This window comes from Accipiter gentilis, chromosome 4, assembly GCF_929443795.1.
Source record: "Accipiter gentilis chromosome 4, bAccGen1.1, whole genome shotgun sequence".
Classification (NCBI taxonomy): Eukaryota; Metazoa; Chordata; class Aves; order Accipitriformes; family Accipitridae; genus Astur; species Astur gentilis.
Genome location: NC_064883.1, coordinates 47,080,700 through 47,101,107, shown reverse-complemented (window position 1 = coordinate 47,101,107; position 20,408 = coordinate 47,080,700). Strand labels below are relative to the sequence as shown.

General features: G+C 39.2%; 1 protein-coding gene across 1 annotated transcript in view; it reads left to right on the top strand.

The window, feature by feature from the left end:
- SMARCC1 (SWI/SNF related, matrix associated, actin dependent regulator of chromatin subfamily c member 1) overlaps nt 1–20,408 on the top strand; it is a 90,559-nt gene that overhangs the window by 37,306 nt on the left and 32,845 nt on the right. Inside the window, exons 15-21 of the mRNA XM_049798146.1 lie at nt 1,362–1,433; nt 5,746–5,859; nt 6,519–6,672; nt 6,989–7,102; nt 9,300–9,359; nt 14,341–14,599; nt 15,169–15,330. Coding sequence (XP_049654103.1) covers nt 1,362–1,433; nt 5,746–5,859; nt 6,519–6,672; nt 6,989–7,102; nt 9,300–9,359; nt 14,341–14,599; nt 15,169–15,330 — 935 coding nt within the window. The remainder of the gene's footprint in view (nt 1–1,361; nt 1,434–5,745; nt 5,860–6,518; nt 6,673–6,988; nt 7,103–9,299; nt 9,360–14,340; nt 14,600–15,168; nt 15,331–20,408) is intronic.

The following is a 20,408-nucleotide window of genomic DNA, read 5'->3' as shown; positions in this document are numbered from 1 at the left end:
AACAATTCTTAAATGACCATTGTAGTTATCCAGATTTTAACTTGCATAAAGTATGTGCCATTCTGCACATTTCTGTCTTAAATTACTCTAGCAAGTCCTGCATTTCTGAGACTTTTTTTATAAAATGGAAGGGTTTTTAATCTTGAAGCTATTTCCTCACTTAGTAATAGGTGGGTTAAATCTTGGGTCCCTCAAAGAATTTGCATATTAACATCTTAGAAAAGAAAAAATGAGTTGACTAATCAAGTTCCATATACTCTGGCTGTTTACATAAATTATAATTTTGCTTCACAGTAAAAACCCTCTTATATATCGCATTATATGCCATGGATAACGCAAAATGATCTTGTTCATTTGTTGCTGGTAGAACTCCACAAATGCAATTGCCCTGCAATTAAAATGTTTCAGGACCAAATGTCCTTATTTATGTTAAATCATATAACTTCCTCCAATCTTTTTTTAGGAGATTTGAGAATGTGATTCCATAAGTTTCCGCAGTGCTGTTGACACTGTCAGGCTAGTAGTATGTGCAGATTGGAAGATTCTACTAAAAGAACATTTAAACTTAAATACTTTACTTGGAACAGCTATGGAAGGAAAAAAAGTGTATTTGTCAAATAAGTAAAGCTGAATTTTCTGTGATCTTTACCTTAGTATATTTTATATAATGCATAGCATCTCATGTGTCATTAGTTCTGCTCTTCCATATGTGGTCAGTTTTCATTCTGTATTTCTTCCTTGGAGTGCAAAGGGAAAGAATTATTTTTAAACAGTGTTTAGTTGCTCCAAATATCCATACTTTGGATTTTATTTTCCCAATTGACCAGGGAGGTACTAGCTACTTTCTTGAAGCCAGTCTCCTACCTGACTTGTGAGCACTAATAATTACTGTGGATCCAACTTTGGAGTTGGACTCAAAGCCCTTACTTGTACTTCCATCTTCTAAGTATATACCATAAAAGCTTGGGTTCTTTGAGGTATTGGTACTTTGCTGAATGTTTGTCCTAACGAGGTTGGAGAATAAAGATACTTCTGTCAGAATATGGAACTCATGAAGGTACAGTTGGAAATGGGCTGCTGCTCAGTACTTTTCAGAGTTTGATTAGGGCAGCTTTGGGTGTGTGTTTTTGCTTTGATCAAGGACTGAATTTTGTGATGCTTTTTTAATGCAGCTTTGGTTATTTGATGAAATAAGCAAATTTCAAAGGGTCATGCTAGAATACTAGCAAATACCAAATCAAACCAACAACACCACGCCCAACCACCCTAGCTATACTCCCTCAAAATAGTAATTTGAAAGTGTGCAGAGTACTCCAACATTATTTAGTCTTTGGCATCTGAATTGTGTATTTTTGTTACAGTATTCATGTGATTGAACGTCGTGCTCTTCCTGAATTCTTCAATGGAAAAAACAAGTCCAAGACTCCAGAAATGTAAGTAAAACGTGAATACAGGTGTATAAGAGTGCGGCAAGATAAAGGAGCTTCCAGTTTCATGAATCCTGTGGTTACTTCAGCTATGCATGTGTTAAGCAGATACTGTCCCTAGAGCATGAAAGAAGGAAAGAGCACCTGTACAACCACTTCTTGTAGTTTGATAATGTCTGTGCATTATTGTTGTAGAGGTAAAAGGTTAAATATCAAAGCCGTAGTTAATAGTGGTCATCCAGGAAAATAAAACTAGTTTCTCCCAAGTAATATTGGAACAAATTCCTGAACTTTTTTGTGTGGTACAAGACATGATCATCTTCCAAAGACATCTGGAAAATTTCATGATACTGTAAAAACTTAATCTTCCTTTATTCTTCTCTCCCTTCTCATGGCATGCTATATTTTTGAGACTCAGGAGTTTAGCATGTAAGCACTGATCACAGAGTTTGTTGTAGGATGCTGTGTCAGACTGTGGAATGGATTTTGCACAGTTATCTCTGATTTCATGGTTCCCTGAGCAGCTGATGGGTAATTCTGAAAGTGTAGGTGAGGGTCAGAAAATGAATCTTCACAGGCCTGAGATGTAACTGTGCTTTCAGATTTTAGGCAGTCTGATTTAAATCAGGGAGCATCACAGAGTTGTGTGTTGCAAGAAGAAAAATATTTTTTTCTTATATAGCTGTTCCAAACTGTCTAGTGACATTTTAATTCTGGCCATGCCTGTTAAATCTAGGTGGAGTTATCTCAGTTGAATTTAGATCCAGTTTGTACCTGTGTCATCTCCTTGTGGGATCTGGTATCTACTGTGGAACTTAAATGTTCTTAATTCAAAATCATACACTCACAGCTGTTTGAACAGCTTAAACAGCTTCAGGAAAGCTGTTTAAAACATATTTAAAAAGCTGATTATTGTCTTGAGGTATTGAAAGTTTTTTCATATATTGAACAATTAACTTGTTACACTGCTAAGTCAGATCAGAAGATAAGCTGCTGATTTTGCATCAGATGCTTACCTTGAGAATCTACTGCAAGGCTTGTTATGTGCATTAGTAAAAGTACACCTCCCCTTCTCTGACAATTTTTCTGTTATAACAGTAAATTTAGTTATTCAGAGCAATCATAGAATCATAGGATGGTTTCGGTTGGAAGCCACCTTAAGGGTCATCTAGTTCGAACCCCCCTGCCATGGGCAGGGACACCTTCCACTAGACCAGGTTGCTCAAAGGCCCGTCCAACCTGGCCTTGAACACTTCCAGGGATGGGACATCCACAGCTTCTCTGGGCAACCTGTTCCAGTGTTTTACCACTGTCACAGGGAAGAACTTTCTTACATCTAATCTAAATCTACCCTCTTTCAGTTTAAAGCCATTACTGCTTGACCCATCACTACATGTCCTGGTGAAGAGTCCTTCCCCATCTTTCTTATAATCCCCCTTTAGGTACTGGAAGGCTGCTCTGAGGTCTCCCTGGAGTCTTCTCTTCTCCAGGCTGAACAACCCCAACTCTCTCAGCCTTTCCTCACAGGAGAGGTGTTCCAGCTGTCTGATTATTTTTGTGTCCCTCCTCTGGACCCGCTTCAACAGGTCCATGTCTCTCCTGTGCTGAGGACCCCAGAGCTGGATGTGGGTACTGCAGGTGGGGTCTCACCAGAGTGGAGTAGAGGAGCAGAATCCCCTCCCTTGACCTGCTGGCCACGCTGCTGGTGGTGCAGCCCAGGCAGGACATGGTTGGCTTTCTGGGCTGTGAGTGCACATTGCTGGGTCACCTTGAGCTTCTTGTCAGTGGGGTCCTTGGAAGTTGGGAATGTTCTTCCTTGAAGTCTTTCAGGCCTTGCTGGACAAAGCCCTAAGCAACATGGTCAAAATTCAGTGCTGACCACGGTTTGAGTAGGAGATTGGCTTAGAGACCTCCTGAGGTCCCTAACACCCCAAATGGTTTTCAGTCTGTAGTCTTTACTCACAACTTCTCTGCATGTCTGAGTTGCAGAGATAACTATAGCTGTATCATAGTGTTTCCAAAATGTATTTGATCCAAAATGTATTTAACACCAACTCTGCTCCATCAGTTTTACTATTAAGCATATTTTTGGTTTGGGGTTTCTAGGACTTGGAGTCTAAGACTGCAAACAGATTGAATTGTGAAAGAATGCTTATCTTCCTTATTTGCCATTGATGTGGTCATCACGTGTAATCCCATGCTTCCTTTTTCAGTTGACATCAAAACATCAGGTCTCTTGATACGCATACTTTACTGGTTATTGCCTATGAGTGAAGCAAATTAGGGACTCCACCCAATCCTAGAGATGTATTTTTGTTGCCATTTAGGGATTGTAGGAGTAGCGTGTGGTCTTTGCTTTGTGTTTCCTTTTAAAATAGAATAGAAGCATCCTTCTGAATGGATATGTCTTGCCTCCAGCTTAGTTTTCAGGCCAAATAAAATACCATCTTTCAAAAGCTAACACAGGTTTGTTCTTCTGACAGTAGTGCCTGAGGGGTGGTTTCTGTCTTAAAAGGGATTTTAACTAAATACTAGTTGACTTATCTTTCACGCTGTTGACAAGTTTTAGCTGATGGGTCATGTCATTGTTGAAAACAGGCTTCCTTCAGGATAAACTTTAGGGATGTTTCTGTCTTAGGCCTCTCTCTTCACCTAGTAATGTGACCTTAACTAATAAATATTAAACTAATTTCTGCAACTGGGACAGCTTTAAAGTACCTATTCTTGAGCAGGTGGTAACCCAGTTGTCTCCAGGAACATTCAAAAACGTTCCTGAATATTCCTCTATGTAAGGAGCTCCCTTTTTGTTTCTTGCTTACCAAACATTAAACATGGAGGAGCCCAACACCTACTTCTATAACTTTTTTTCCCCAGCAAGTTTCATATATAGTTTTGGCAGAATGAAGATGTGGGATTTTGGCAGGAGTGTGTACTTGCAGCATCTGTCTGCTTATGTCTTGCCTGTGAAAGGCATTGGTGTTCCATCTCTGTATGATTTATATTTTTGGTTACCAGTTGCTTTTGCACACTGCATGTAAGAATTTTCCAAAGGCAGAAATCTGCTTATAATGCACTCTTTTGAACACATCTTTGCATAGGATACTTACTCATATTTGGCAGATGGGTTTTGTTCCATCCAAAGAACAGGGCTAGCAATAATTTTGTGGTAGCTGATTTTGTTCTGAACAACTTGTATTAGGAAGCATTAGTACTCTCCAGAAATTTCTTGAAAAAGCCTGCAAAGCAATGTCTACAGTGCAGGAAATGGGCTGAACCCCAAAACCTGCTCAGTTGGACTGTTGTGCTGAAATATGGGAATCTCATGGGGGTCATTTCTGCTTTAACTGTTCCTAGCTCAGTGAGTGGGGAGTTCTGTGCTGGCTACTGGGTTCTTGCCCTCTGCTTTTCAAAGATCTTATCTTCTCCATTTTGCTGTTCTCTAACCTTTCCTTACTGATCTTTTTATGCATTTAAAAAGTCCACATGTAGAAACAGTAGCATCCATCCAGTGTACTACTACTGGTTTTTCTGCATAGTTGTTTTCCTTCCAGCTTCACAGAGGGGATTGATGAGGATTATTTAGCCTGTTTCCATGTGAAGACCAGACCCTAGCAACTTTTTCTGTAGCTAGTGGTCTGTTCAGTGAGTACTTGGTTAGTGACCAAGCTACAGCTGTAGTCAGAGTGATTTGGAGTGGGGTAAGAATATATTTTTTACCTATTTCCACCAAGGATGTAGTGTCAGTCTTTTAGAAACTGAGAAGATATGACCATCTACACATCCCTGATCTTTGCATGTATCACGTCTGCAGCAGAGGTGCAGCAAAGGCATGAGACTAGGTGCTTACTTTCCACTTTGTATTATTTGTGGAAGAGCAGATGTTTCAAGGAGTTGTCCTGTCTTCTGGCACATCTGGTGTAGACTTATTACTGCTGCTTTTGATTGCAATTTTCGAAGTAGTCAATGCAGCCATTTGAGTTGCTTAAGTTTTTTAATTTTTCTTGCCCACGACTATTTGTGCACTTTGTAATTTAAGTGTGCTTCGATATCCAAAGTGTGCTGCTTATCCAAATACAGACAGAATCCAGAATGAAACAATCTGCAAGAGATGGGTCATATTCAGTATATATATTTATTGTAAAAATAAATTCTACTTACCTATTGCTTTTGATACTGATTTGTAAATTTCATCAATAAAAATTTTCTGTTGCTGTTTGCTTGTCAGTAACACAAGTGTTTGGAGAAAGGGAATCCTAAAATGCATTCTGAACTTTGTTAGACATCAATGTACATGAACTACGTATCAATCATCTTTCAGATACCTGGCTTACCGCAACTTCATGATTGACACCTATCGCTTAAACCCTCAAGAGTACTTGACCAGCACTGCCTGCAGAAGGAATCTGACTGGAGATGTGTGCGCTGTCATGAGGTAAAAGCCATGAATCTGTCAGCCACTGCCTTCACTTTAACAAAAAGAAATAGGAGCTGCGTTAGAAATGCAAGTGGTCCAGTATGACAGCATAGGTGTGGGCAATAGCCATTGTTCTGTTGATTAGCAGTTTCCCCACTTTTATGGTAACCAGACTATTTTATACTGTTCTTTATTTATAAGATTCTGTCTGCTTGCTGAAGCATGCCTACAGAGTTTGGATCTTGGCTTGTGATTATTTAGGTTCTGATGTTTAGTAAGTATGTGGAGTTTTTTCAGAAATTCTGGTTTTGCAAGTCAGTTATGTCAGTTGTATGGCTGTGTAGCCCTCACAGTCTGTACATTGTCTGCAAATGGTTCCATGCTTGCAGCCCTAGCTCTGCTTTGCCTTTGTCCTTAATTAAGTAATCTCCTGTTATGTATAATCAAAAATGTCATGTTTTGTTTTATGCAACATGCTGAAGTGCTGTCAAGTCCACACAAAACTCACACTATGTGGTTTGTATTGCTATTCATGATTAGTGAAGGATTATAGAAGCTTCTGGATCTGTGTTTGATCCAGAAACATAAACTTCTTCCTTTGTTGTCTCCTTTCTGCAATGTCAAACACAAGCAAGGCTTTAGTTATTCAGATTTTAATTTGTCCTGTTGCTTCATAGAGTACATGCTTTTCTGGAGCAGTGGGGTCTGATTAACTACCAAGTGGATCCAGAAAGCCGTCCCATGGCAATGGGCCCTCCCCCTACTCCTCACTTCAATGTGCTGGCTGATACACCCTCTGGACTTATGCCTCTCCATATCCGCACTCCACAGGTGAGCCTCCCAGGTTGCACTAATGTGTGTTTGCCTTAGCTCTAGCTGGTATACATCTCAGTAGAATAATTTGTGCATGATTTCTTGAAAGGTTTGCTTTTTTTGTCCATCTAGGTTGAGAGTTTCAGGAGTTAGAATCTCCAAAACAAATCTGCTAGTATTGTGTGCAAGTGATAATATATAAAGTCATCTCTGTAGACTCACGTTCAACTTCTTTGTTCATTCAGTCCGTGTTCTGTTCAACGTTGGTCTGAAAACCTTGAAAAACTTTCAATTCCTGCCTCTCTCATCTTTCTCTTGTGATGTTTGTTCACAGGTTCCAGCTGCTCAGCAGATGTTGAGTTTTCCTGAGAAAAACAAAGAGAAACCTACTGATCTGCAGAACTTTGGACTTCGCACAGACATTTACTCAAAAAAGACTTTAGCAAAGGCAAGTATGTTGGGATTTTTTTCCCCTCTGCCTTCTGTTAAGTTTTCTTCCTCAAGTGTTGTCCACTAGATGAGATTGAGACAACTTCTGTTACATTCCTGTTTTAGATTTCTTCTGTCTCAGTGTAGGACACTAAGATAGACAGTTGTGTTGTCTTTATTTCTACGAAATCTGGTATCCATGTACTGTCAGTCTTCGTACGCTGAACTCTTGTTATGTTATTGCGTATTTTACCTGAATGGTTCAGAATGAACAAACTGTCCAATAATTCAGTGTGGAAACTTGAGATCTTTCAGCAGGGTCTTCAACTATCCTGTTTTCCAAGTCTGAGCAGGGTTTTCCAGACTGAGAGAACTAGAAAGTTGCTCGATTACAAAAGTTGTCACAAAACCGTTGCAGGGGAAGTTTTGGCACTGTCATTGCAATGTATTATATTGGATAGTTAAAGTTTTGAGGTATCACTGCAGTGATACCAGTAACTCTATAACCTCTTGCCTTTCTCCTGCTGCCTGATACCTGCGTGCGTACCTGATAGTGCTCAGAGGTGTTGCAGGAATACCATGTTAGTACTTCAGCGTAGCCTTCAGACTGGAAAGTCTGCAGTGTTCTGCTGATTAGTGCCTCTCTTGGGCAGACATCAGGCTAATTCTATGTAATTGGTTTCTGTAAGTACAGTGTTCATTGTCCTAAGAGATCATGAGTTAACTACAAAAAAAAAAAAAAAAAAAAACCCACAAAAACAATAAAACAAAAACACAAGAGATCAGGATTTATTTATAAAGCCTGATTCTGTATCACATTTCATGGATTGACTTTTTCACTTAGTTTAGGGAGATATAAATATTCACCAAATTCATAAATCTTTTACTGATTCTAGACTCTGGTTCTGTTTACAAGCATCTATACCAAGGAAGTTGAGCAGATTTCTTTGCAGAAGTTGATTTCCCTTGTTGTTTTATGTGTGTGGCAGTTGTTTTTTTGGCTGTTCATACCAGCCTGTTTGAGAACTGATCAGCTGCTGGATGACTCACTTAGATTAATGTGTTCTGTTTGGGTTAATGATCTGTCTGAAATGCATCTTGAGATAGGACAGATTTACTTGTCCTAAATACCCTTTTCTTTTTGCTGTGGTCTTGCACAAAGACATCCCATCTAGAGAATGGTCTTTCGTAAGCAGGTGACAAGCTGCTTTGGTCTTTATTTGGCATGTAATGGATTAGGGTGTCTGTAATCACAGAGGGGGAGGTTTTCACCAAGAGTTTTGTAACTTCTAGAACATCTCAGGAGTTAACCATGAGGTATAGATTTGGGAGCAGCAACCCTTGGAGCAAGTGATTGCTGAATATGCTTGCTGTAATTAATCTGTCTTTTCAGATAGCTCAACTCACTTGTAAAGATTTATTATTTTCTTTACCGAGTCACTGATGAACTTTTAGATAAATGAACTTTTTTTGGATCAGCATGCACCTTACACAGTCCAGTCTCTGCCTTGGAAGCAAAGATTTGTTGCGGGCTAAAGTTATGTTGACATAAACCCTATTCTGTTGAGAAAGGTTCCCTTTAAGCTGAAAGAATCCTAAGTGTGCCTGAATTGAGTAATACCGTCACCTCAATGTACAGCAGCCTCCTTTGGTTGTATGGCAGCTGGTGAGGGGGTTAGATACTCCATTGTCTCTGTTGGCTGCCGCTGTCCTTCGGTGCGAACTGTAGAATGCTTCGTGTAAACTACTTTGTTCTTGGCATAATTTTACTGGTCAAAGTCAAGCTGACCAGAATGCCATCAGCACTCTTACTGGTTTTTAATATTTAGGAAAATTATCTCTTCTGTTTGTTGTGTGTGCAAGCAAAGATACCTGGGAGCCTGAGAAAAGGGTACAAAATCACTTTGCTTTAGCTTGGAATAAAAGAGGAGTTGCAGGTTCTCCTTGGTGTGTTGGGAAAGTGGGATTCGTAGCCCCCAGCCTCCACGGAAACTGCAGGAATATACTCACCTGCATGCCTTAGCTATGTAAGTATATCACGTGAACTGAACTGCTGTATGAGATAACCAGGGATTTATTAGCTGTAGTAGGAAGACTGTGAAAGGTACATGTTTGAGTGGATTGAATAACAGATCCTTCCCCTTTCTTTCTTAATGTTTTCTTTTCAAAAGTGCAAAGAAACCTGTATTTCACTTTGGTTTTCCTGTCTTTTGTAGAGTAAAGGTGCAAGTGCTGGAAGAGAATGGACAGAACAAGAGACATTGCTGCTATTAGAAGTAAGTTAATAGAGGGTGGGGGCTAGGAAACCAAAACATGCAGGATATTACATGCTTTAAAATCAACATATAGGTTATTAATTTTTTTTGAAGTGGAGTTAGGTGACAACTGCATGCTTTTACAGAAACTGGGATAGCCAAGCAGAGTTTATAGTGGGAAGCAATCTCTTGAGACCCAACTGATACAGCTGGAGGAGGGGGGTGGTTGACTATCTGTGTATACAAGGCTGCCTTTCTGTCTGTTGTGGTTATGGCTTTTGAATTTGTTAAAGGTTACAGCTTTCACTCCAAACTGTATCTCTTTATTTGACCGTCATGGCTACAAGAATGTTAGCACTAAAGAGAGATGGCAGTAACATCTGTGTACTAGAGGGGCTTCATGTACTTTATGGTTCAGTTCTATCTGACTTGTATCTGCAAAGCAGAAATTAAGTGTTTAAGAATGTCTGCAGAAACTCAAGAGCAGATCTTGCAGTGCAGAGGTCTTTTCATTAACAGAAGTTACTAACAGTATGAAATAAATGCTCTTCAAGTAATGGTTTACCTGCCACGAAGATGAATATTTTGAAATTCTGATAAATTTAAAGGTTCCTGGCTATGCCATAGCATGTTGAGGGAAACTGCTAATTTTTGAAGTTAAGAAACAGATGAGTCTATTTCCTGCCTCCTGCCACCAAGAAGGGAAGCTCTGTATTTGGTAGCTGCTTAATCCCATACATCTACTCATTCCTTTTGCCACAAAGCTGCACTTGATATATTCTTTAAGCTTTTTCTGAAGTCTACAAGAAATATATATGAGATGACTCAAATCCCATTGGTACTGTAAAAATGAGGTCAAAGAACTGTTAGCACAGTAGAATCTGGTCTTTGTCCCCAGATTAAGCAATCTGATGCTCTTGAACCACATGGTAATTGTCAGGTCTCTTGGAGTTCCAGTCTAGGATGAAAACCATCACATGAGGTGCACTACAGAATTATGTTCTAGTCTTTCACGCTTGCATCTGGTATAAGAACTCCAGTTTGGGGGGTGTGGGGGTGTTCATTTTTACTTGGAGAGAGCTTAAAGCAGACTGCAGTTGTGTGATTGTTCTGGCTTTTTTGTCTTTACATGTGTCAGTAAACCCATTGAAAAGTTAATTTCATAAGGAAAAGCATGGACAATGGATCTTGACAGTGCTTGATGGTGCTGAACAATACTCAGCTTCTGTGTGTGGCTTCTTTTCTAAGCCAAAGTGCCTAATCAGCAGTGTACTTTGATTCAGCCTTCAGAGATAGGGAAGTGTGTTCATTAAACAGCCAAAATAGATTTTAATTTTTTTTTACGTTAGGTTGATACACACTATTTAGCTGATACTTTTCTATTGTCACGTGGAAGAATTTTGCTTATAGGGTGAAAACAGCTAACGTGTCTTTCATGGCATTTTTGTATGGAGAAACAAGACTAATGTGATATGCTGGCTTCTTTGCTTACTAGTAGTAGTATTTAAAATTCATTCTCTTGAATGTTTGTAGCTTATGGTCATACATAGCAAGTAGTAGCCTAATGAAATAATCCAGGTGACGTATTCTTTGTTTTAAAAAAATAAAACAAAAAACCTCTAAGTCTTGAGATTACAATTTTATTTAATGTGAGTTTAAATTAATAATGTTTTTGTTCTTCATTCTTTGTGGATTTAACCTATGAATAAATCAGTAAAGAGTATATCAGTTCAAGCATAAGTAATTCAGCTATAACAAGCCAGCTCAGTCCAATTAAATCCTCAGGGTAGCTTTGGGCAAATATATATGCAGTGGCATTCCAAAGAATAAATCTTATCTAAAATAATTATTGTCCTTCTGCCTGTTGACTGAATAAATTGGGGGCAGGAAATACTGTTTCCCTCCCAGAATCATCTTCCCTGTCACACTTCTCCATATCTCCATGAAGTACTATCATTGCATAGTTAAGTGCATTTTCAGCTATTTATAGTAAGGACAACTATTGTGAGAGCTAGTTCATCTAGCAGAAAAATAACAAGCAACAAAGGAGAATGAGCAAGAAAACCTCTGCATGGCCATGAAAAGCAGAGCTGATCTAATATGCTGGTGTGATTAAAAATGGATAGGCAGCGACACATAACTTACAGCACAGAGATGAAATTAGGGAAAGTGAAATGAAGGTTGAATGTTGAACAAATATTTCCCCATGAGTATGACCTAGTGAACTAAGCAATTTCTCATTTCTTTAAACACTTGGGCAGGATCAGACAGAGGTCAGGAGAAATGTTCATAAGCAGTTAGGGACTGTTGATTCCTGCAGTATGGACCAGGCTGTCCAATGTAGTCTGTCCTTGGTTCATCAGGTTCACAGACCAGATTATTCTTTCTTCTGAGCTTTCAAAACCCATCAAGTTGTCTAGCTCGTGGTCTTTAACAGCTCCTGTATTGTTCTTTCCATCCAGCTGAGCTCTGCTGGAGCACAGTGTTCCTGTAGTCTGGTACTTGCCCAGCTAATCTTACAGTGTTTTGAGGGAAGGTTCCCTCAAAAGACCCTATTCTCTCCATCCAGTGTATCTGAAGATATTCGGGGGTTTCTTCCCTCCTTACCACACAATTTAAGCAGTGAGGCCTAGCTATGAGAGAGAAACTTAAAACTTCAGCCAGGTAAAGTTTAAATCACTTTCAGGTCAGGGGGACTAAAAAACTCCTCCTGTTGCAGACAACTTGGTCTTTTTTCTCCAACTTGTTCAGTGCCTGTTGGATCTCTAACACTTTCAGATTTAACTCATCTGTCTTTTTAGTTAGTCCACTTCCACATCTTTGAAAACGCTACTCAGTTTGCATTTTTCCCCAACTGACCTTCAACACCCCTGACATGCTCAGGAGTCCTGTTCAAGTAGACTACTTCAGCTTTGAAGAATTCTCATAGCTTATGTTTTAGCTGCGAAAACGCTGAAACACTTTTCCTCCAGAACTGCTGTGAAGAAAACAGTATGTTCAGAAATGGTTTGTGTGGATGAAAAAGACTAGTTTTACATAGTCCTGCAGGCAAATGTCTTCTGAATGCACAACCTTCATATGTGTAGTAACTTGTTTTGTGGAAGTGTGCCTTCTCAGATCAGGGAACTCCTAACACAAGGCTGATGCCTCAGTTTCTGTCTTCTACTTGTCACTAGTAACTCTGCTGAAACATCCAGCACATTAACTTTGTGTATTTGTGTGTACTACCCAGACTTGTTGGATGTCTCCTCATCATGATGTCTGATAGATGCAGTCCAGTTGAGTAGCCCAATTGCTCTGAATTCTCCCTTTATGCTATGAAAGGTTGTGCATGTGGAAAGTTAAGTCAGCTTTGTGTGTTACCCTGGAGGTTGAGATTTCTCATAGTTCTCAGCCTTGTGGGAAAGAATCGAAGTATTGAAAAGGCATTAACTTTCTGTGTTCTTAACATTCACGCTTAAATGGATATACTGCTTGGTTGGGGAAACTCAGTTGTCATGAGTAGTTAGTTGAGGAGGATGATTTCTGTGTCTTCTAAACTGTATTATACCTGCAAGTAGGTGCCTTAAAGTCCAAGGCAGCCTGCCTGATGGCCAGCAAGTCAGCAAGGATATATCATAGGGATCCTCCAAGCAGTCTAATAATACCTAATTCAAACTCTCTTCTTCCCTCTCCCCAAGTTATTGCTAAAACACCTGCTCACTTGCTGTGTAGCAGTGCAGGAGCTAGCTACCTTTATGTTTGTTGTAGGGTAAGTACAGTGTAAGTAAAGAACCAGCTTGACTTCCCGGCCAAATACGTTGAGTGGGATCTGCAACTCGGAAAGAAAGGTGTTTATCACCCTTGCTCAGGTCTCTGATATTAAATATTTTCAGAAGACTTCTGTTATGATTGTGAGATGCAGATCCCATTTCCATTTTTAAGTTTAATGTATTTTTGCCTAGGTCTCAAATGGCTTTTTACTTCTTTTAGGTGACTGGACCACGAATCATCTCAGTAATGTAAAAGTTAATGGTTCAGGATACTTCAACACTTATTTTATGCTATCCAAATGCTTAAATAACTAAAACAGTTTTCAGGGGGAAAAAAAAAAAGCACTTGTTAAGGGATAATATTCTATTAGGCTACCACTTTGGGTTTTTACAGTACTAATTTGTTAGTTTTTCAAAAACTAGTGCAGGGACTTCAGTAGCGCATTGTTATTAAATTGCTTTGTTAAGACTTTTCTTAAGTAAGTTTAAAAGCAACTGACATTCTGAATTACAAAATCTTTTATTTAATCTAGAAGTTCTTACTTTAGCAGGTGGCTTATGTACATAATAATGATTTGTTAACCTGAATGCATAACAAAAATCAGACTGGTTGCTAGAGAACTTATCTCTTCTGGCCTCGTGATACAGAATATATTTTCCTCTTTTCCCCTGGTATATTGGTTTGATGCTCTTTCATTTTCATAACATCTGTTGGATCTAAAAACTGGACTTGACCATCATAGCTAGTGTATGTGTGTGAGATAAATATTGTTCCTGCCTCAAAGGGCTTAGTGTGTTAAGACATAAATGAGAAAACACAAGAGTGCCCTCAGGGGGAGTAGTTATGGGAATTAAAAGAATTGGTGAGACTTGGTAGGATAAGCAAACTTACTTCTCTGTAAAGCTTTTCATGTGAAAGCAAAATGGGGAAACACTAACTATGCAAATATTATTGGTAAATCCCAAATCTTCTGACAATTCTTTTTGCTACAGTAGCAGCATAAAACTTGTGTGATGATCCCTGCAGCTTAAATTTAGCTGATGTCCCAGTGAGATGCTCATATTTCTTATGCAGAATAGTTTTGCTACCAGAAAAAATACGATTTTAAATAGTTGTCTGATCCCGATTTATTGTTCCATCACCAAAATAACTAGTATTGAAAAATCTTTTTGTATAAAGTAGGTTTGTGTTGGTTTTTTTTTCTCACAGAGTAGTCAATGCATATTTAATGATTTTTTGTCTTTTGCAGGCTCTGGAGATGTATAAAGATGACTGGAACAAAGTCTCAGAGCATGTTGGGAGCCGTACCCAAGATGAATGCATTCTCCATTTTCTGAGACTTCCAATTGAAGACCCCTATTTGGAGAACTCTGATGCATCTCTGGGCCCGCTGGCTTACCAGCCCGTACCTTTCAGCCAGTCTGGCAATCCAGTGATGAGTACCGTTGCTTTTCTGGCATCGGTGGTGGATCCCCGGGTGGCATCAGCCGCAGCAAAGGCTGCATTAGGTACGGGTTTGCCCCAGCAATTATTTTCGCCTTGTCTCTACAACTTTGCCTTTTGTTAGTTTGCTCTTCAAAGCAACTGTTTCTAGAGTTTCTTAAGGATGAGTAGTAAGTTGTAAAAACAAATTTACATGTATGTAGAAAATGGGTCTACTGATATCCAGTTTTGTGTTCCGTTGTTACTGAAACGGCCAATTTAAGGCAAGTTAGAATAGCTCTTAAAGGCCACTGAATGTCTAAAGATGGCTTGCATTCCCCTTTTGTGCTCATTGACTATTGATAGTGTTTGCAAGCACCATCTAGTAGTTGGTGTTATTGTGACCACTCTCATTAATAGTTCCTTTCATTTTCCTTATTTTCCACATAAAACACAATTTTATAAAATTGGGAAGAGATTCTTTCCTACTACATTTGAGAGAGAAAATTAACTACCAAATGCAAAAGAAGGAACTTCTCGTGACAAAGTGAATTCTCAAATATAGATTTACCTGCACGTTGATTGGAGAAAAATGTAACTTTTAATTTGCATTAAAACCCTCACAGTATAACATTTTCTGTGTAATTTTTAACAGAGGAATTTTCTCGAGTCAGAGAGGAGGTACCACTGGAGCTTGTTGAAGCTCATGTAAAGAAAGTACAGGAAGCAGCAAGAGCCTCTGGGAAGGTGGATCCAACATACGGACTAGAGAGCAGCTGCATTGCCGGAACAGGTCCAGATGAGCCAGAGAAAATCGGTAGGCTGTCCATCAACATGCAGAAGTTTCTGCAGATGAGGTTCCTTAGGCATTTTCTTCTGACTTATAAGAAATCGTAAGTTTACCTTCAATAGGAGGTGGAAATTGTAGGAAATTCCACAGGTTATTCCACTTGTGCTTGCTGCAGGATTAACTCTTGACACCGAATTAATGAATTTAGGACCAGCTTTAGTTTTAGCAATTTGTTTTCCTACTCTCGCTACATGGAAATGCCACTGTTTGGGATGCATAGAGTTGAGTGAGCAAAAATACCAGAGCAGAACATTTCATCCTCATTCTGTGGGTATTAGAGGATGCTGTCTTTCTAGTGCTATAGTTATGGTAAAGCAAACTGAGTTTTATTGGCTCTTTGTGCTGCAGCTGAATCTATAATGTTATATCACACCTTTCAGTAATCAGTTTTAATGTAGGTCTTGTACTCTTGAGTACACTGCTAACCATGGTGGGAGCAGAAGAGAAGCTTTTTATTAAATGGTGGGCTGGTACACAGTAATGCCGCAGTTCTTGGCTCTTGTTGTACATTACACTGCCGTACTAACAAGGTCCTGGTTTAGAGCTTGGTTTCAGTTGAGCTATTTTCTGCAGTATTCAGCAGGTACTCTGGTATTATGTCTCTTACCTGAAACCTTGATAGGTGCAAATTGTTTATTCATTACTATGGAGAGTAAAAGCATATATTGTGACAATTCTCTATAAAGTGAAACCACTTTGTGTAACCCCTTCCTGTTTATTTTGGTTCTCCTTCAACAGTAAAATGAGTAGACATGCTCAGTTTGCTGTATACCTACTGACTTTCTCAAAGACTTTCATCTCTTCAGTTTGGTACAGATCTACCATCTTGTCAGTAGATCTTTTATTTTTCTCTCCAGCATTGTTGGCTGCTGTTTTGTTCAGCATATCACAAATCATTTTAGTGAATTTAGTGATTAGATATTTAAAGGCACTTACAGCTTTGGGTAAAACTGAACAGAATGTAAACTAGATTGACTGGAAGGTTTGATTTGGGCTGTGCTTGTCCATGTCCTAGTTGATCTGCTGTCACTGTGTCTAGAGACATGAGGAAAGTGCCAGATTCTGTGATGGGATGGTAAGGGACCCGTGTCTTCCAGTGCTCTTCAGTTATCAACTGCTAGTAATACAGGTGAAGGTGCGGGTCTACTGTTTATGGTACTTAATGTCCATTGTAAAACTACACTTCTAAATTAGATTTAAAAATACTGCTTAACTCATGAAGATATTTTTAAATAGAAAAGAAGTTAACAGACCACTCAATCCTTCTGTCACATTTTTTAGTTCTATGCTTGGTGGAACAGACTTGATGTGAGGCAGTTCAGTGTTTTGGGAAGATGTGGAGTATATGCTTAAAGGAGAACGCTAGCATCTGGAATATCTGCTTCTCCCTGTTCTGCAGTGCTCTGTTGCCCAAAACTGACAGCAAGAATTGAAGCTCTGTTGAAAGGGCAAGGCTTTGGGGTTTATTTTCAAGTCTGCTATAAAACAAATCTAGGTGTTATTCCATCTGTGACCAAGTTTAATTTGATAGTTATTTAAAAATAAGCTCAACTTAAGTTAAATTTTTCTTCCTGGAGCTTTGTTTCCCTTTTCCATATTCCCCAAGTACCAGCATCACTGTAGTACGTTAAGGACCTCTGTAACATGTATGCTACTTCGGGTCTTAATTCTTAATCCTGCAGCACGACTGTGGAAGTTTACAATTGCTAGTCTGTAGGTTAGCCATTTCTCTAGGAGAATTTGCACACAAGTTGCAGATAGAGATTTTGAAGTGCTTGTCACTTAATATGGGGAGTTTGGAGAGCAGATGACCATAACACGATTATTTCTGAATGAGCTGTGGTGAGTTCTATAAGTAATACTGTCCTGTTATAGTTAATGCGATTTGTATTGGGCTGTGACTAATGGAATAAATTAGGACAACAGCAGATGGTTCTCCCTGGGGGAGCTGCTCAGCAAGAGTGAACTGGGTCACTCAACAATCTGCGGTGCCTTCCACCACCAAAACAGCTTTGCACTGGAGGGCATGGGGGAATCCATGGGTTGCACTTGCAGAGTTATGTTTAATATATAGAAGTATAGTGTTGTGGTGTGTGCAACTTCTGAAATGGATCTGTGTTGCTAGACCTGAAGTTTTGTATTTAAATGTCGCTATGGAGAACTAAAAATATCTACTTGGGGTTCTGTACCATAATTGAAGTTCGTTGGTTGTTATATTCTAGAAATAAATTATCACAGGTCCATCATAATTTTAAAACTCTTAATGTTGGTGAATTACAGGCAATATGGAAGGGGAAAATATGACTGGAACAAATTGCAGGAGCTTACGTTAATATCCAAGAAACTCCTCTTTAAGTCTTCATTGTTAGTTTTCCTAAAAGCTGATGGTGGTTCCTTTTAAATTGATACAGTAAGGCTTCAATAGAGTTAAGAGGAAACTCAAGTGTTTCACATGCTGTGGTAAGCGTGGTAGACACTGTCTTTTGCTTTCCAAGATAGTGCCCTACTGTAGGTTAGAGTACAGTAGATGAAGATGCTCTGCATCTGTTTTAGTAAAATGAATTGAGGAGAGCAAACAAGGGATCCTAGCTCTTCAGGCTATCCATTTGGCTCCAGAGAAGGGAAATAGTCAGTATGTCTGTGGTACTTAGCAGTTTCAATTAAGTCTTCACTGAGCATGTGCACTTTCTTAATGACTTTCCAAAGGTGATTAACTACATTGATTGCATTGATTGCATATATGCCTGTGTTGGGGGCAGTTACTTGTGCATTTTAGGTCTTATTCTAACAAGTGTTTCACTGAAAGTATTTCTGCTGACACAAGTGTGTGGATGCTTCAAGCTGTAGCTCATCTGTTACAGTAAACACTGAGGGAATGGTGGTCTGATTTACTGGCTCTGCTAAAACTGTAAGCGACTTAAGTGGATGATTAAATTTAACATTTTATGGATGATTTTGTATCATTCTCAAATACACATACTAGAAAACTACACACAAGTATACATACACGGGAGAAGTTATTTTGCTTCATTTTTGGCAGGATAATTTCTCTTGTGGTCTCCAGGGTGTGCTTTAACTCTGAAATAATGCAAACGTTGCTAAAATGAACAGACTCCAAGTACTTCATTCACTTTGCATGTATCCAGGTGCCTGTGAGCTAGTTCTGCACAACTGGAGAATTGAGCCCATCAATCCTCTTGTGATGAACTCGTGCAGCTGGCACGAAAGCTGCAGCAGCTTTCTGTGAACTCTCCACCCTTCTCCGTGGAAGTCCACCTGGTTATTGTGCTCTATGCCCATGAGCTGCATGAAGCAGAAACAGAGGAAGCTGACGGCTGTGGAGTCATGACTTACTGTGGAAAATGTAAATTACGGTTTAGATAATAGCGTAATTATCATATTCAGACCCAGGAGTTTTCCATAGCTATAGTATATTTCCCCTCAATTAAATACTAATATTCAAGCCTGACTTTTGACAGGTGGTGTGTGTTGCCTTAGTAAAAACAGAGGAGGCTAGGATGTCTTGAGGGCATCTTTAAACTATTTGCTGAGTTGAAACTCACACTAGTGATTCTTTGCATTTCTATGTGGGATTTTGCTTATTGTTCTTCTGCTGACAATGGAGGTTATGTATCTGCTCATGCTGCAAGTGTCTGTTCGCTTGTAATGCAGTAAATTCTTGCCATGGAAATATTTAATAGTTTTACTTGTTGACTTAAAGTCAATTTAACTTCTTAACTTCACTGGGCTTCATCAGAAGTCGTAAGTTCTTCATGTATTAGAAAACAGGGCTCTGTGTTCTTGGAGATAATAGGCAAAACAGAACAAGCTTCCATAGAGACAGAAAAAAATTGCTGCTTCAGGTATGAAGAGAGGCATGGAGAGGCAATGTTCCCTGGTCTGCAAGTGGTTTCTTGTTTCTCCCTCTTGAAAGATGTCTTGTGGTGTCTCACAACCATCTGCTTCTTGCTGATTTAAGAAGCACCGTTAATTTGATTCCCCACATCCCGCAAGGTATAATACCAAACCTGCTGAAGAGGGTTAAAGAGCATCATTGTGCCGTGTAAAAGGGATTACAGGGTCTTTCTCATTAAAGGTAAGTCTTCAGCTTTTGTAACAGGGACGTGTATCTCCAACTAATCAATTCCTGTTTGCATTGTCTGTTCGGTATTTTCATTAATCTCATTAGATCATATAGAAAAATCAGTAAAGTTGTGTTTGTATCCAACTGAAAGGCAGGAGTCACTTCTGTCATTCTCATGCAGAGTCAGAAATGGTTTGGGTTTTTTCTGATCCTTTCTTGTTTGAATTAGAGATTAATTTTTATGGGACTCTTAATTGTTTCGAGGTACTTGCAGCAGCCTGTAATTTAGAAGCAAAAACCTGCTTCAACCTAGGTAAACTTATTTAACCCCTAAACTAATAATTGATAGCTTTCATTTTCCTTTTACATGTAGTATTTCAGCACGGCCCCCTCGATGTACACAAGTGCAGAATGGCTTATTCCAGTGGGAACTGCAGAGGCATAGCACTGTCACTGCAAATAAGAGCTTAGTAGCTAATACGAGACAACAGTTTTCAAAAACCATTGACTACAACCTGCCTAAAGTTGTCATCCTAATTTTAAAGTAACATTTATTATTACAGCCAGGACTAGAAAAGCTAAGTTAAATCAGGATATGCACAATAATCTTACTGTCGTACATACATACCTTCTGATTCTTTGTAGCTGAGTATGTCCCTCTAATATAAAAGAACACTTTATTTTGGAAAGTGTCCGTCAAATGTTTTGTGATGCAAGGGGGAGTCCAAGGGCAGTTTTCCTTGCTGTGAGATGCTTTATGTGCTTTTTTCCTTGAGAAAATTTTCTCTAAAGGTTGGATGGAAAGGAGTTTGTGTTTCTGGGGTGTCCTGTTTGCCTTGGAACTTCCTCCACAGCAGTAGTCGCTTGACAACTCTTACCATGGTCTACAAATTTTTCCAGAGAAGCTGTGGATGCTCCATCCCTGGAAGTGTTCAAGGCCAGGCTGGATGGGGCTTTGAGC